Below are 15,973 nucleotides of genomic sequence, written 5' to 3'. Positions count from 1 at the left end.
CTCTTTGGTAGAAGCTTATTACCCCAAAATTTTTTTTTAAATTTAAGTAAGTATTTTCAAACATATGACCTGCAAGTTACTTTATTAACTGACAAAGTAAACCTCACCTATTTTGTCCTTTTTCGCTGTCCATTCCCAGTGACTCAGCAGCTTTATGGGCTCTGTGTATTTGCAGGCAAAATTGAAGACATGATTAACTAGCTCCATTCCTTGTCTTCATTGCCTGTCTCTGTTTTCCTCCAGTAGCCAGTCTGTCTTATGACATCATCCCTTCCTGTGGTTTCTGTGTGGGTATTTGAGATGTAGATTATAGCTGCGAAAATATTATAATTTATTCCCCTTTGTGAAACTGTGAATGTAAACTTAACGTATTATTTTGATTAAAAAGATCAGGGAGGGCATGATATGTATTAGTATGTGTTCAGATATAATACACCCCAATTGTAATGTGATATAAACACTTTAATAAAATAGAAAACTGCTTGATACTTGAATTTAGGGATAGAAAAATGCTGATACCAATCTTTTACCTGAGCTTGTGTAGGTAAGGAGTCATTTACATGAGCTTCAGTGGTAAGAACACTGGCTGCCTTTCCACAAAGGAAAACAAGTTGCCTGTGGAAGCACTCACAGCACTCTGACATAACCCTGTAGGCATTAGCCTGAATATGAGCTTATTGACTGTGGGCAGTGGTTTAAAGGAAAGGAACATTTAGATGTAGGAGGGGATAGAAACATGAAGTAGTTCAGGAAGGACATTAAAAGAAATGTAGGACTGACTGAAGGATATCACAGTTACACAGTTCATCCTGGGATTATAGTTATTTTCTATATAGTTGTCTTGGTCCCCTCAGTTTGGAGGGTTTCACTGATTTTTTTTCTTTACATTGATAAATAGTAAAAGTTACATATAAGAAACTAGATTAAAGAAATTAATACTGGAAAACAAAGTGAACTGAGATGGTAAGAATGTGTTTTTAGAAATTTGAACCGTTGGTCTCTTTTTCCAGTGTATCCTGAAGAATTATATTTACTCCTGTGGAGAGATTAATCTTTCAATCTGTTGACTGATGTTAGTTTAGAACAAACCAAAGGAAACTGTATTTCATATCCCTCCGTTTAGAGGTACAATTAAGAAAAAACTTTGGAATGAATTGCTTTTGGTCTTTACAGTTTCCTCTCACTGTGTTATGTCATGAACTAGTTTCGCCAGGGTAAAGATGTTTGTTAATATTGCCATTATGTATGCAAATGTACTTAAAGAAGGGTAGGATAAATGAACTTTACAAAGCTAAAACAACAAAAAACTTTCAGGAATTTTTTTGGAATGTATCTTCTCTGTGGAAGGTACACTCATAACTCGTACATCAAAATCAGTTCATTTGCAATAAAACTTCTCTCCTGTCTAACCTTAACACCTGTGTCCCACAAACATTACTGGATGTACCTAGCACCTGTGGTATGTAAGAGCTGTGCCTTCTTTAAGTGATGTAGTTGTTTCTCTAAAGTAAGAAAGGAAACCATTCACCTGGTTAAAAACTTGTGTGCTTGCTGCAGAGGTTATACTGGCTATGATTTCGCCTTTTGTTTTCTTAATTAGAAGTATTTCTCTTTGAGGGAAAGAAAACACCTAATTTAAGAAGTATGTTTAAGAGCTTCAAGTTATCAATAGTTTAAAAGCTTTATGTGTACTGCTAATAACAAGTCTAAATTAATTAGCTTTACTTCTTCCAAAAAAAGTCTTAATGAAGCTTGCCTAGAGGTGCTTTACTCGAAAAAATTAATCTGCCCAAGTATACTTGTATGGTGCTTACTTTGAATTACTGTTAATAAGCAGGCTTACATGGAAATATATTGTGTAAGGGATGCTGCTTATGCTTATTTATTTGCTGCTGCTGACTGACAGACTTTCTCCAGGACTACTAAAGCTTAATTGCATAGTTAGTGTGATCTGGAACATGTTCCTGGTCCACTAACACCCAAGAACTACAGTGATGGCAAGAGTTATCTTGCTAATCTGGATTCATTAAAATAATAATAATAGTAATAATAATAATATCAACTTTGCAGTTAAAAAAAAATTGTTTGTGTCTGATCTGTAGTACCTTGGGCTATGGGGCTTCCTGGTTTTGTCTTACAACCATAAATTTTGTTTCTATACATGCCATTAATTAACATTTTTCATTTTGTCCATGAATACAACTCTGCATGAATTGTGTTTGCCATGTTGCATGTGTTTGCTTTTTACTCAGTCTTCTTGGATCCATTTTCCCAATACCACGTGTAATCTATGCTATGGCGAAGGACGGGTTGCTTTTCAAATGTCTAGCTCAAATCAATCCCAAAACGAAGACCCCACTAGTTGCTACTCTATCGTCTGGTGCAGTAGCAGGTGAGACTAAGAGTTGATCCTTGTAAAGAAAGGTGCACAGCTAAACAGATTGCATATATGGAAATAAACCACTGTTGTGCAGCTTTGATTTGCTTTGGACTGAAATGATCAAATCTGCTTGTTGCTAGGTAAAGTAGTCTACCAGTAAAACTTCTCTACCACAGATTTTTATTTGTTGATTTATCTCAAGTGCTTTCAAAGCCTAGGGTCAAAATAAACAACAACCCAAAAGCAAGAACATCAGTCAACCAAACAAAATACCAAGAGCAGCAACACAGAGCCTAAGAAAAACTATGCCCAAACCCATTAATTCCTCCAAGCTTTCTTTTTGTGTAGTTGGGTTTACCAGTAAAGCATTGTGCTTTTAATAACCTGTATTTGAACTATACATTTTTCTGTTCTAGTCTTCTCGGCTCTATGTTCCCTTTGCCCCGAATTCTGTTTGCCATGGCACGTGATGGTTTACTCTTTAGTTTTCTTGCCAAAGTGAGTAAGAGGCAGGCACCAGTTTCTGCCACCTTGACAGCAGGGGTCATCTCTGGTAAGCTCTCAAAGCCCATGTTACCTAAAACTGGGATTTAAGCGCTCTATGCACGTGCATGGTACTTTATATTTTTGAAAAGGGCTGCTTTTAACTTCCCTTGCATGTACAATGGGAATAAAATTATTGAGTAATCAACGGGTGTAAGAACTCCAGATCAAGCCAATCATGGTGGTGGTGATGGTCTTAATGTCACAGAATCCAATTTTTTTTTCAATATTAACCCCTCATATGGTGAATAAGCTTGTTATTTAATCTGAGTCCCTTAGGCTGATGCTCTGCTGACAGGGCTTTCTTGTCTGATGTAGACCCAATATATTTATCCCATCTATAAGGCGGCGGGGGGGGGGGGGAAAGAACTGCCACATTTTTTATTATGAGATATAGGGAAAAGAAATTACATTTGCAGCAGGGTCAACTTTTGTGTAAAATACAAAGATTTTTAAATTGTCTTCCAAAGAAAATTATTCTGTTGTTGTATAGGGTTACCAAGTTGTGGTTGAGGGGCATGTGTGTGTTGGGAGTTTTGTGTCTGTACATATACGTATACACATTCATGCCTACATATATTTTATGAAAACAGTATTTTGGGAGCTGTTGTCAACTCTTATGGTCAATTCTTAAACTACAACTGCTTCACTTTTGTCCATACTTCTTGCAGAGGTACATGTAGCTGTGCCCAAATTTCATTGATCAGTGGGATGTCTAATCACCCAGGAAAACGGAAGCTTCAGAAGTATTTAACTCAAAGGCAAATAAATATTTTTTTTTAAGTAATTCAAATATGAAATACATGCCCTAGAACTTTTAGCAACCTTGGCTATAATTAATCTCAAATAAGAGGTTCAGGAATGAGACTAAACTATTTTTATTTATAGTCAGGGTCACCCTCAGATGCCACAAGACTGGAACTGCTCACACTGTGTGCTTAATAATGCAGAAAGGCACAGTCATTGTCCAGATAGTTCCCACATGAAGAATTATTATCAGTTCCCGTTCCTTTGGTTAGAGTACAAACAGATTGCTTAGCATTACTTTTATTATTTCAACTTTATTTTATTTGAATTTATCTTCTTGACATATTCTCCTATAAGAATTTGGAAGTGTAGTTTTGTGGGGTGAAATCAAGATCTTTATGTGAAATCACAGTAATGATGAGAAGAATAGTGTATTACTCAGCTGGTAAAGTGATTGATGCATTTATACAGCCCTGCCTATAGCTCTGCAGCAGCTGACATTGGACTGCTTTTAGACAGTCTGGGGAATTTGGTGCATCAACAGCTCAATGGAAAACAGCTTTATCTACTGCTGAAGGAAGACTAATTTCTTCTTCTAATTAAAAAAAAAAAATCCATATTTGGTATTTTGTGGTCATAAGTAGTTTTGACAGAATAGTTATGGATGTATGCAACAGCTTATGTTATCTGACTTTTCTATGCATTTGTAGCATGAGTAGCTTTACAGCTGTAAGAAATATTAAGGAGATGAAATGTTTAAAGTTATCAGGTCAAGACTACAGCTGAGGCAGTTGTCCCATTATTATGTGACTGATGTTTTCACAGGTGGTAATCGAGTGAAATTGACAAAATGTTTCATTGTCAGTCCAGTTTCACCATAAATGGACCTACCGTTGTCTCTTGGAGTAGAATTAAGATAGGTGGAAGAGAAATACTCTGCTTTTTTTCTCTTAATAGAGAAGAACTACTAAGAAAAAACTTGCAGGCATTTTTCACTTTGTTTCTAAAGTTAAAGAATATCTGGGCTATAGAGTAGCTTTTTGAAGGTAGGATTAAAAATTAAGTAGAGCTACTGTACATGAGGTTTTAGTTAAGTTCTGTTCTTCCTCAGCTTTGCTCTTTAGAACATGAAAAGCAGTGAGATATTCAAAAATCTACTCTGCAAATTGCTTTTTGGATTTAGGAACATCCACTGTCATTAAAGAAAACAGGACGCTCTTTCTTAATTGGAAAAAGAGACCCCCAAATTGTATAAAATATAAATTTATAATCCAGCAGTCTTGTTTTCAGAAAATCACATTTTGCTTCCTCCTTCACGATCAAATACTAGGGGAGTATGTGTCCGTGTGTTTGCGCACTTACGCAGCCGTTTACAAATACATTAACTAATGCACACCATAAATACGAAATATAAGTATTTTTGAATATAGTGTGCATATACACACAGCGTATAAAGACTACATTTAATAGTTTCTTTTGATGTTGAGATTACTGATGACTCAAAAAATATGCATCTCAAAAATATTAATAAAATACGAATATTTTAAGATGCTCTTTGAGCACATGTATTTCAAATAAATTGGAATTAGCCTTTCATTTACTGATATTTTCTCCTAATTTCTTTATGAATAATGGGCTTCTCTGTGCAAAGAGCATAGACAAAAAAAGACATTCCAGAATCTCCAAATGAATATGGCATTAACTTTCATAAACACAAGATTTCTATGATTACTTCCACTATCATGGAATTTTCTGCCTCTGAGTTCAGTGATCTTAAGAATATTCATTCTTGAGAGATGTTACTGGTCCTTCCTGAAGGTGAATTGAAAACTATTTTTAGTAAGATAACCATTAAAAAAATCCCACAAAACTATTTTATTTGAGGCAACTCCTGAAAGTCCTCTTCACATAGAGCTCTTTCCCAGCTTGGCAGAAATTTTACATCACAATGACTTTTTCTCAGTTTGGCAATGGGATCCATCCTTCCAGCTTTGGTGAGATTCTGCTGCAGCATCTGAACTTTATTCTATAAAAATGTATTTTTAATATGGCCCAAATTCAACAATATATGTGCAAATACTTATATCCAAATAAGTCCAATATAAGCATTTGATTATGCAGCATGACTCTATGACTCATCAGTGCCTATCTATAGGAATGAGATCCCCAACTGTAGGGAATTAGTTTTGGAATGATACCAGTGCCTTAAAAAAATGTGGTTTTAAGGATTATCACAATTTCACTCACATTGCTGTCAGTAAAACAATAAGTTACGCTGCGGACAGATTTGAAAATCTTAGCTTAATATATCTTAATATTAATCTTGGCACTTATGGTTAAACTTGATGATCTTAAACTTCTTTCCCAGTGTGAATGATTCTACAATTCTGTGTCAGTCTCATGGGATTTTTTCAATTTCTTTTCTTTTTTAGCTGTAATGGCATTTCTGTTTGACCTAAAGGCTTTAGTGGACATGATGTCTATTGGCACACTTCTTGCTTATTCGCTTGTGGCAACCTGTGTCCTCATTCTTAGGTGAGCCAAAAACATCCTTTGTATTCTACTGTGGTTTACTTTGTGTTGGTATATTGTTATGTAAGTATAGCAGTGAGTTGGGTCAAAGCTTCTGCTAAAATTTAGACACCTTTTATTTTCCTGAAGAAGTATTGGTCCACAGATTAGTTCCAAAGGTACTAAATATAAGCTTCAGTACAGAATTCAATGAATGATATTTTGATATGAGCACAATCTATGCTGTACATCAGGCATATTGCATTTTGGGGACTATATGTCAAAGAAGGGGGGTAGATGTTCTAGGTGGTTCACAGGATGAACAAGTTCAAATAGTTGCTTTGTATTATCCTAGTCAGAAATGTAAGACCAGAAAAGTGTTTTAAGTTATGGTAGTGCTAGAAGAGAGTGCAAATATTATCTCTCAGTGAGTGAGATTATAAATACTTCTCAGTAAAACTGGTATCAGTCATGTTTGTAAAGCTATAGAATTATATATTGCTAGCCACAGCTCGTTTTATTATGTTTTGCTCTTTTTATTTTAAAAAGTCAGCCTTTATTACTTAAGGCTAAGTAATTAACTTTGAAAAGTGTAGCAGCTTAAATTCAGCTCCACTGTTGCAATAATTTACACTTTAAAAGAGAAGCCTTTTCTATTTAAAAAGGACTTATTTACCATATGTATTCTTAAAAATACACTTAAAAGCTAACAAAGCAGATGTAAATTTTCTGTTAATTCCAGTTAGAAGCCTCTTATAGTATGGGAAGCAAGTCAGAAACAAGCTCCCTTACTCTTTCCTTGCTGTTGACTACCAGACCCTGTCCTTTCTGTATGGGACTGGTCATTTATCTGAGCTGCTGGTGCATTCAGGTAGCTTTAAAAACTGCCCAAAAAAATCTCCAAACAAACCAATCCAAAAAGTGAGTTGCAAGTATTTTTATATATGATAGTGACTAATAATGCTGTTGCAGTGCAGTTAAAACATGGGAAATTCCAATGCTCTACTGAAAAGAATTTAGTACTTAAATACATTCCTAGAGTCATATTGCTTCAAATCCGGAAGTATGCTTAATGTTTTTTTATTACTCTGTTTTATGCATAGGTACCAACCCACCTATGAGGAACCAAAATACTCTCCAGAGAAAGCAGCTCTGGCTGCAGCTGAAAGGGAGTCTGCAGTAAGTGACTCACAGATAAACATGATAGAAGAGAATAGCTTCCATCTTCAGGCCTTGATTAGTCCATCCAGTTTACCAACTGAGCAGACTGCAACTATAGTTAACATTTTAGTGAGTCTCTTAGGTAAGTATTCGGCTGTCCAAACTCATGTATGCATTAACATACATGGTGGAATTTTATTAAAGGCAGAATTAAAAATCCGCTGATAACATGCCTTCTTTCAGTCATACTAAAGGTGTCATTCTGTGCTTTTATCCTTCTTGATGGATAAATCTAATCAGTAGTCATTTTCATTTAATTAAACATATTCATAACAACAGTACGCGTTGAAGCTTGCTATCACTCTTCTTAGAAGTCACTTCCTCTTCAGTGCAGAGATTAAGTGACATATTTCCATATTTTTTTTTGGTTTTTATACAGCTTGCTCGATTTGTGGCTTGAGTATCCTCATGACATATGGGATTAATTTCATTGCTAACTTGGAGCCCTGGAGTATTGGCCTTCTTGCTTTTTTGGTGGTAACATTCATAGTTACGATTCTTCTCATCCAAAGGCAGCCTCAGAACCGGCAGAAAGTAGCCTTTATGGTAAATAACGTATTCTCTATGTTATTCTCTGATGAGAGCTTTGGATGGATCCTAACGAGTGGAAGAGAGAACTTAGAAGCTGGAAAACAACTCAGAAACTGATGAGTGTACAATCACTTTGTGTAGTCTGCAATCCTTTGGACCTCAATACAGAGTATAAATCCTTTCCTTTTGCACTTTCACTTATATTCTAAGATCAGTTATTTAATGGAAATAATGAAGTACAGTGATGAAGGTCAAGGAATCTGGTGGAGCTGGGGGGAGCATTCCAGAATAAGAGAGATAGATACATTATTTTTCAGCTGTAAATACAGGAATTTATTAGTATATGTTCAGCACAAACTGCAAAGTTTTTCTATAGCCTTAGAGAATATATATTAAACATAAGGTATTTTAAAAGTTTAAGATCTGTAGAAACTGTTGGTTAAGCCCAGTGAAAAAGAAAATTTCACTACATTACAACAGCAAAAAAAATTTAAATTCTTTATTAGTGATTACATGTGTTACCTCTAGTTTGTGTTATATACCTGAAGTGTGACATGCAAAAAAAAAAAAATATATATTTAATAAAAACATATTAAATATTTCCTTTTAGGTTCCACTATTGCCATTTTTGCCATCATTCAGTATACTGGTAAATATTTACTTGATGGTACAATTAAGTGGAGAAACTTGGATGAGATTTAGCATCTGGATGGCACTTGGTATGTACTTCTGTTCATTTCAGTCACTTCATACACTAGAACTTATGAATCCCATCTTAGAACATTCTTCTCCTTAAATATTTGAAAAAATATCTGTGATTTAATAAAAGTCAGCTAATATTTCTGATCAAAACAAGAACATGCTTCAGAAGAAGTATTTATATGCAGTCAAAATTGCAAATATAGCTTTTAGGTAATATGAAGAATTCCAATGAGCAATGATTTTTTTTCCTAGCAAGTATAGCTAAAATTGTGTAGAAACCTGCTTGTAACAGGTTTCTTTCCAGTATATCAACCTGTCCTCTTTTAGATATAGAAAACTGTATTATTCCATCTAGACGTAAATTAGAGATAGTAGTTTCCATAATCTATTAGAACATTTAATTATGCAAAAATTATGCACTAGAACTTCTTATAGAAACAGGGAAGACCTGAAGCATGAGCTCTGATTCTGGTATCTGAAGAAGAAAATTCTTTTGCAAAATCTGTTCAGCCAGAGAGAAATAACTACTTTTTAATGCACTACTTGCCTGAAAACCCTATGAACCTTTTCTTTTTCCTTTTGGAAGGCTTCGTCATTTACTTTGCTTATGGCATCAGACACAGTGTTGAAGGTCATCAGGGAGATGGATATGATGATTCTTGTTCAGAAAATAGTGGGTTGCAAGAAAAGAACCCAGTGGAAGAAGTGGATGACACTGAAAATGCAAATGAAAGGGATCAATTTCTTCCACATGAAAGGACAAGTGAATGTTAAACTCTGCAAACACACAAATATTTTAAACCTTCAGTTGGGCTTTTACTTGCAGACTGAAATTTCAGAAGCTTTCTGCCAACACTGGGCCTATTGAAAGTGTTTACTACAAGGCCTGACTGGTATTTTGGACAAGCTGCTAATCTGTCTTCATCATTTCAGAACTGACAGCATGGAGATTAATATTTAAATTTTAAAAAAAAGTACCCTTTGGCAAGCAAAAATTTGGAGACGTTATTTGAAGTGTCATGCAAAGTCACTGGCAATCATCAAATATGAAGAATTTTAGAACTGTCTGCAAGATGTTCTGAGTATTTGACAATGCACTGTGAACACAAGTACCTTTCATACCTTCTCCTTATCTTCGTTACATGTTTTGGTAACAATCTAAATTCTCTTCTTTCAGTTGAAGTAACTCATGGGAGATAAATTTCATTCATACAAGCCTGGAAAGTATTCGCAAAATGAATGGTAATTGTATGGATTAGATACTTTGTAAAAATTAGAGGATTATATATTTATGTAAAAAGAAGTAATTGCTTCTCTTTACTACCCATGACTACTCATCAGTAGTCACGGAGAACTCAAGCAGTGAAGATACTCCAAAGGTTTTTAGTCCCTCTAAATGGCATTCAAGATTTCTGCTTAACTGCATGCCTTTTCTTTGAAGGATGCTGTGTGTATAGAATAATACTCACAAGAGGAGCTCTTTTGTTTTCTGCAAAATCATCTGGGGAATAATCTGTTGGTTACAATATTGACAGTGACAATCAGATGTGATTTAGAAAATTTTGTGCTTTTGACTTCAGAAGGGCCAGAATTTTATCCCGCTATATAATTTGGTACTTACCTACAGCCGTCATCCAGTTTTCCTCCTAAAATTTTTCCCCCTATACTTTCTCCTTTATCATGTTCCAGAACTGATATTGCTGAGATTACGTTACACATTGCTTCTCCTAAGAAAAATTAATGCACAAAGTCCTGGCTTTCTTTTCAGGGGAGGTTAAAAAACCAGAGGTTTGGACTTTGGGAAAAAGCCTTATCAAAAGAGTATTTCAGTGCTTCATTAAGTCTTACACATACGTTAGCACAGCACTTTTTTGTGAGCTAAGCCTACATTCACAAACCCCTTCATGTGGGTATGATGTCTTCATGCTAATTTATGTAAAGAACCAAACTGGTGTGGATGTGCTGGGTGAACAATTATTTTAATGCTGGTAAAACCAGAAACTGTTCTTCTTTCAGTATAAATCATGTTATCTGTCAAAGGCACCCAAATATTTTAACACTTTTTCTCAGCAAGGAATAGGTTCAAGTCCCATGAATGATTCCACAATATGAAGTATTTTGCAAAAATATATTTACAAATCCTTCCCTATAGTAAGAATTGTCTTGGAATTTGTCATGGAGAGTTGCAATCTGCTGCTGGCATTAACCATTGGTATTAATCTCTATTGGTAGGTATAAGAACTTTAAATGCCATGAGAGCTATGTTGGTTGAAAAGCACCTTACTTTTTATAACAGCTGGAATTTCACAAAAAACAAACCAAACCAAACCAAAAAAACCCAAAACAAAACAAAACAAAAAAAAACCACATACACACAAAAAAAAAAAAAACCAAAAAAAACCCCAAACTAGTTACGCTGCTTCTACCTCTCTCCTTTTTCAGAGCAATATGTCACTCTTTTTAATCTTAAAATTACTTCTTTCCCAGTAGTCTTAAATCCTCAGCTTCAAAAAAAGCCATTGCTGTGGGAGCAAGTCAGCTGTGCCCATTTAAAGCTTTTGTGTGATGTCTTTACAAGCCTATGGTGAAACACAGCTCTTAAAATTCCTTCCATATCTGAGCATGTGGGAAGCACAGACTTGCTTTTTGCTATGGTTGTTGATGCCACAGAGCAGGCCAGCCAGGCTCCCCAGATGCAAACTGCTGCTGTTCTGTGATGTGCAAGGAAGACTCCATTCCCTCCCAAGGCCATCATACAGAATGTGTGTGTGCACACCTGTCTATGCATTTGCATCTGTCCGACATTAGCCCATAGCAAATCTGATGTACTGATTAAAATAATTTCTATAAGGCCTCTGGAGGGAACTAAAGGAAGTAAATTTTCTAGCTTATTTACCTGATGGATGTGTCAGCACTTTGTGTATTGACAGTTTCCCCTTTCATTTGTATGAATATTTCTCCCCCCTTGTTAGAGAAATTAATTATTTTAAAATAATAGAATGTGCCTGTACAAGTGTTGCTACGACAGATGGGAGGAGCTGCAGCACCAGAACTATCCACATAACTAATGAGATATGAAATGAAATTAAAGGAAAGTCATTGGGTACTCATAGTTGCTTCAACTGAGCAAAGCTTATTTATATGTGTGTAAAGTCATTATTAGTCAGTGGCTGAGTGAAAACAGACAAGCCAGAAGTAAGATATTTATAGTAAATTTGATGTGCATTTCTATATGCAGTCTTAAAATTGCAGATGCTTTAGCAGGCCTTTGCAGAAGCAAAGGACATGCCATGCTAGTCCTTACACAAGAGTGATGGATGCAACAAATCCTGATTTTGTTCTCACGCTCTATATCGCTGCTTGCTGAAAGATCAGCTGAAAGCACAAGTCCATTGGAATTAAATAGTTGTTATTTTTTAACAACAGTATTTTTGATACTGTAAGTTGTTCTGTGCAATTAATAATGGTACATATTAATACAAAATATCTACTTTTGAAGGTAGCTTAATGGGTTTTTATTTCCTTTGTAGAAAAAAATTCTCATAAACTTTATTTGTGTTGGTACATTCTGGATATGCCATTAGATAAAGGAATTATTTTTACCCAGTTGGCTTTAAGAAAGTAAGCCGAAACATATGTAACAGAGAACAAATAAATCTTTTTGTTCTGAGGTATAGGAGTCATAAAACATTTCTGAATACTTCATGTTAACTGAAGGGATCCTCCTGTGGTATTGCAGTCCTAATTCTGCAATGGGAAGTTTTATGAGGCAACTTAGATTTCATTGTCCGTTATCGTGAATAAAACAATTCTGTTAATAATAGTATGCTTTTGTGGGTGTCGGCATTTTCAGCGACAAACGGGACAAGAAGCCTGGACAGGTGTTCCAGGAGCCTTTTATTATTTTATTCCATTATCAGTCTCACATACTGAGTTGAGACAGAGACGGTACAAAGCTCACTCTGGCACAGGCATCCAGAGACTTCCTGGTTACAAAGCATTCTTAAAAGCTTCTTAGCCAATTAGCACGCTTCTAAAATTTACACACAACTGTTTTAACCAGTCCTCAACAGCGCACGTACTTCTGTTGTACACAACACTCGCTTGTTACACCTTTCTAGAACAATGCACAATATTCCATTATTAACCCTAAACTTATCTATCCTGCTAAGCATAATTTTTGCAACTTCAAAAGCTATCTCTGCCAAACCTAGAAACTCCAACATTGTTTCAATGTCCTTGCTTGCTATTAATTGTATCTTCTTCTACCTTCAAGTTTTCGCAGCTAAAGCTGATCCCTAAACTCTTCTGCTTTATTCCTGAATCCTGCTTTTTTCTCACACCTAAGAGCCTTTTCACCTTCTGCGTTTCCCCATATTCGGCCACAACAAATGCTGGTCAGATTCCTGAGATCTGTCATACTGTGCATATGTTGCCAAGTGTTAAAGCAATTTATATTACCTGCTGTTGCAGAACTATCAGCAATAAATGTCAAGAGTAGTGATACAGAGTTACTTATGTACTTAAGTAGGAATTGACCTGTGTCATCCAGAAACTTCGAATGATACAATGAATTTAGAGGCAAACCTTGGTAAAGCTTAAATACATATTCTGTGTTTTGTTACATGATAAATGTACAAGTCTAGTCACCTTTCCCCCAAAATTTATGCCAAAAAATCTATATTTAAGAAATATAAGGCATAGTGTTTTCATAGAAGTTTTAATAAGTGCCAGTATCAATGTGCCATAAGCATCCTGAGATGATGAAATTGTGACAGTGCCAGAAACCTGGACTGTGCAATTGGGTATAAGGCTTTTGACATTGAGGCACATTTTGTGCAGTAGGAATTTAATTCACAGGAAGGCTGGCATGTCTTACTTGAGTGCATAAAAAAAAGAAAATAAAAGCACCTTTTTAATGCTCCTAGGCTCTAATTCTTCCTAGACACGCTGGGAAGTCTGTACAAACTGCAGTATGCTCACTGAAGGCAGTGAGGTTACTCAGTGTTAAGCAAATATGTATTTTACAGAAAGGACAGGTGGTATTTCATATAGCATAGGATCTTTGTTTTTAATTTCCTGTACTTTTAGTATTTCTTTCTGGTATATGTTTTGAGGACCTCTGCATTTTTAATAGCTAGACCTTTTCAAAGCTAAATATAATGCCTTTACCAGGTACTGATCTATTTTCCATTTGATCATAGAAATCAAACTCCTTAACATGAGCTAAGTTGAAGGATTTCTGTGCATAGACATGCAGACATGCATTACAAAGAACTGTGTGTGTATATATATTTTTTTACTGTCAGTTGGACAAATTCTGTTGTTTTTGTGTGTTTTCATGAGCCTTGTGCCAGGTAAACTCCAGCTTCACCAAGTTTAATTGGAGTCAGAATATGAGGAATAATGAATATTTAGGAGACCTTTTTTCTTTTGTGGTACCAGAAAGTAAAGCATGAAATACATGTTACATATCTTTAAAAACAATTATGTGTGCATCATTTTAAAAAACATTAGCGTTCATATCCATCTTAACTTTTCTTTTTGTTCATTTGTACATTTTAGTGATTATTTCTGTATTGTATGCTGCTGAGCATTTAAAGTGTAGATAGGATGATTATGATGCAATTTAAACTACAAATTTGTAATTCTTTGAAGTGCTCTACCAAAATGAAAAGTCTTGAATTTTTATGAATGTAAAAGTGCTTGTATTTAAAAATATGGTGCTTTTTTTCCCACTTTACAACAGAATTGTTATCAGTGACATTTTTAGTTACTTTAGTCCCAAATTCTAATAGAAATTACATTGCTCTTCATTTACTGTAAAACATGCTTTGTGGCATAACAATTGTGCATTTGTTCCATATTTTTTAAATAAAGTTGAATATCACTTGTATGTCTTTTATACAGCAGCTGTAATTTTAACCATGACTATAGTTTTAGTTAACACTAAAATAATATAGTGACTTAAAATCATCTATATGCCAGATATCTAATGTCATGACATTATACAAATCATAGCACATTTAAAATAAATAACATGATAACACTGTATGCATTTTATAGAGGGGAAAACACAACCATGTTTTATGTTTAACTGGGGAGATGGGCTGCAGATGAAGATACTTGCAGTGTTTGTTTTCTTCTTGCTTCCAAGCAGTGAAGAAATCACTGAAATAGAGAATAACAGCCTTTAATTTGGGCATTTTGTGTTACACTACTAAGCCAGAGATGATGTTAGGTTTGATTTCCAAAGTGGGTGAGTAGCCCTTGGCATTTATGCTCAAATTTTTGAAGCACCAAGCCTTGTCCTGGTACTCACCCAACCTCAGAGCTGGATGAATAAACTCGTTGTCTCCTTGTTCCCTTTTTGTGAAAAAAACCCAAACCAAATCAACTAACCACAACACTTAACAACACCCCCCCCCCCCATCCTACAAAAACCCCCTCCAAAACCCAAAAAGACCCCAAACAAACCAACCCCCAAAACCTTCCTCAGTTTTGAACAGTACTGTGAGTATAGCAGGAGAATAAAAGCATGTGTCTGGGCAATGGATAACAATAGTCTGGGCACAGAACCCTACTGCCAGGGCAAGATTATCATCTGTTTTCAAATACATTTGAGTAGTCATCTTTGTTCACAGACTTAAAAGTAGCTATGACAGTATTTTTTCCAAGGTATACTCCTTATAAGGAATTATATAATAGTTTTCAAATTATTAATAATCACCTTATTCTACATACAGACATACTAAGACCGGTCTTGAAAATCTTGGTCCCATGAAGCAGTGGAATAGGGCCACTGATTTAAATGAGGACGAGTCATTCTGCAAGCATCTCATCACATTTAAAATATTACTTGAAAATATGTATTTAATCTGTCAGCCTACTCATGTGGAGGACTTATGGTCACTACATGAAGGTTTACATTAGTTCTTCTGATGGCTATAAATGAAAATGTTTTTCATGCATACCTATGGTAAAGTAGGACACTTAAAATTCATAAAATAGTTTTCTTTCTCCATTTTATACATCTGCATAGGAAAAAGGAATATGTCAGTTTAAAAATGTCTTAAAATTAATGCAGTCTGAGTGTTATTTCCATGTGCTACTACCATATTGTCCATAATACACTAATACTTGAAGCTCAGACACCATTAGATCATTGACCTACCCTGTGTATGAAATCAAGAGGAAAATTTCATGTAGGAAAGCACATAAGGATTGCAACTAGCAGTTTTGCAGATGGCAGAAAAAAAAACCCAAACCAAAACCACTCTTCATCATAAGCAGGAGTTGTAAATATTTCTAATGCAAATTTGCAGTTTATACTACACA

The 15,973-nt window shown here is 35.2% G+C and overlaps 1 protein-coding gene across 9 annotated transcripts in view; it reads left to right on the top strand.

The window, feature by feature from the left end:
* SLC7A2 (solute carrier family 7 member 2) overlaps positions 1–14,531 on the top strand; it is a 54,063-nt gene extending 39,532 nt beyond the window's left edge. For all 9 annotated transcript variants that reach the window (XM_082282304.1, XM_082282297.1, XM_082282298.1 and 6 more), the window contains 6 exons: positions 2,797–2,933; positions 6,103–6,205; positions 7,285–7,484; positions 7,782–7,948; positions 8,544–8,652; positions 9,222–14,531. In XM_082282304.1, the coding sequence (XP_082138430.1) occupies positions 2,797–2,933; positions 6,103–6,205; positions 7,285–7,484; positions 7,782–7,948; positions 8,544–8,652; positions 9,222–9,409 (904 nt within the window). In that variant the 3' untranslated portion in view covers positions 9,410–14,531. The remainder of the gene's footprint in view (positions 1–2,796; positions 2,934–6,102; positions 6,206–7,284; positions 7,485–7,781; positions 7,949–8,543; positions 8,653–9,221) is intronic.
* The last annotated feature ends 1,442 nt before the right edge of the window (positions 14,532–15,973 follow it).

Source organism: Coloeus monedula (assembly GCF_965178545.1).
Source record: "Coloeus monedula genome assembly, chromosome: 5".
Taxonomy (NCBI): domain Eukaryota; kingdom Metazoa; phylum Chordata; class Aves; order Passeriformes; family Corvidae; genus Coloeus; species Coloeus monedula.
Note: the sequence above shows the minus strand (reverse complement) of the source record. Positions and strands in the feature narration are given on the sequence as shown.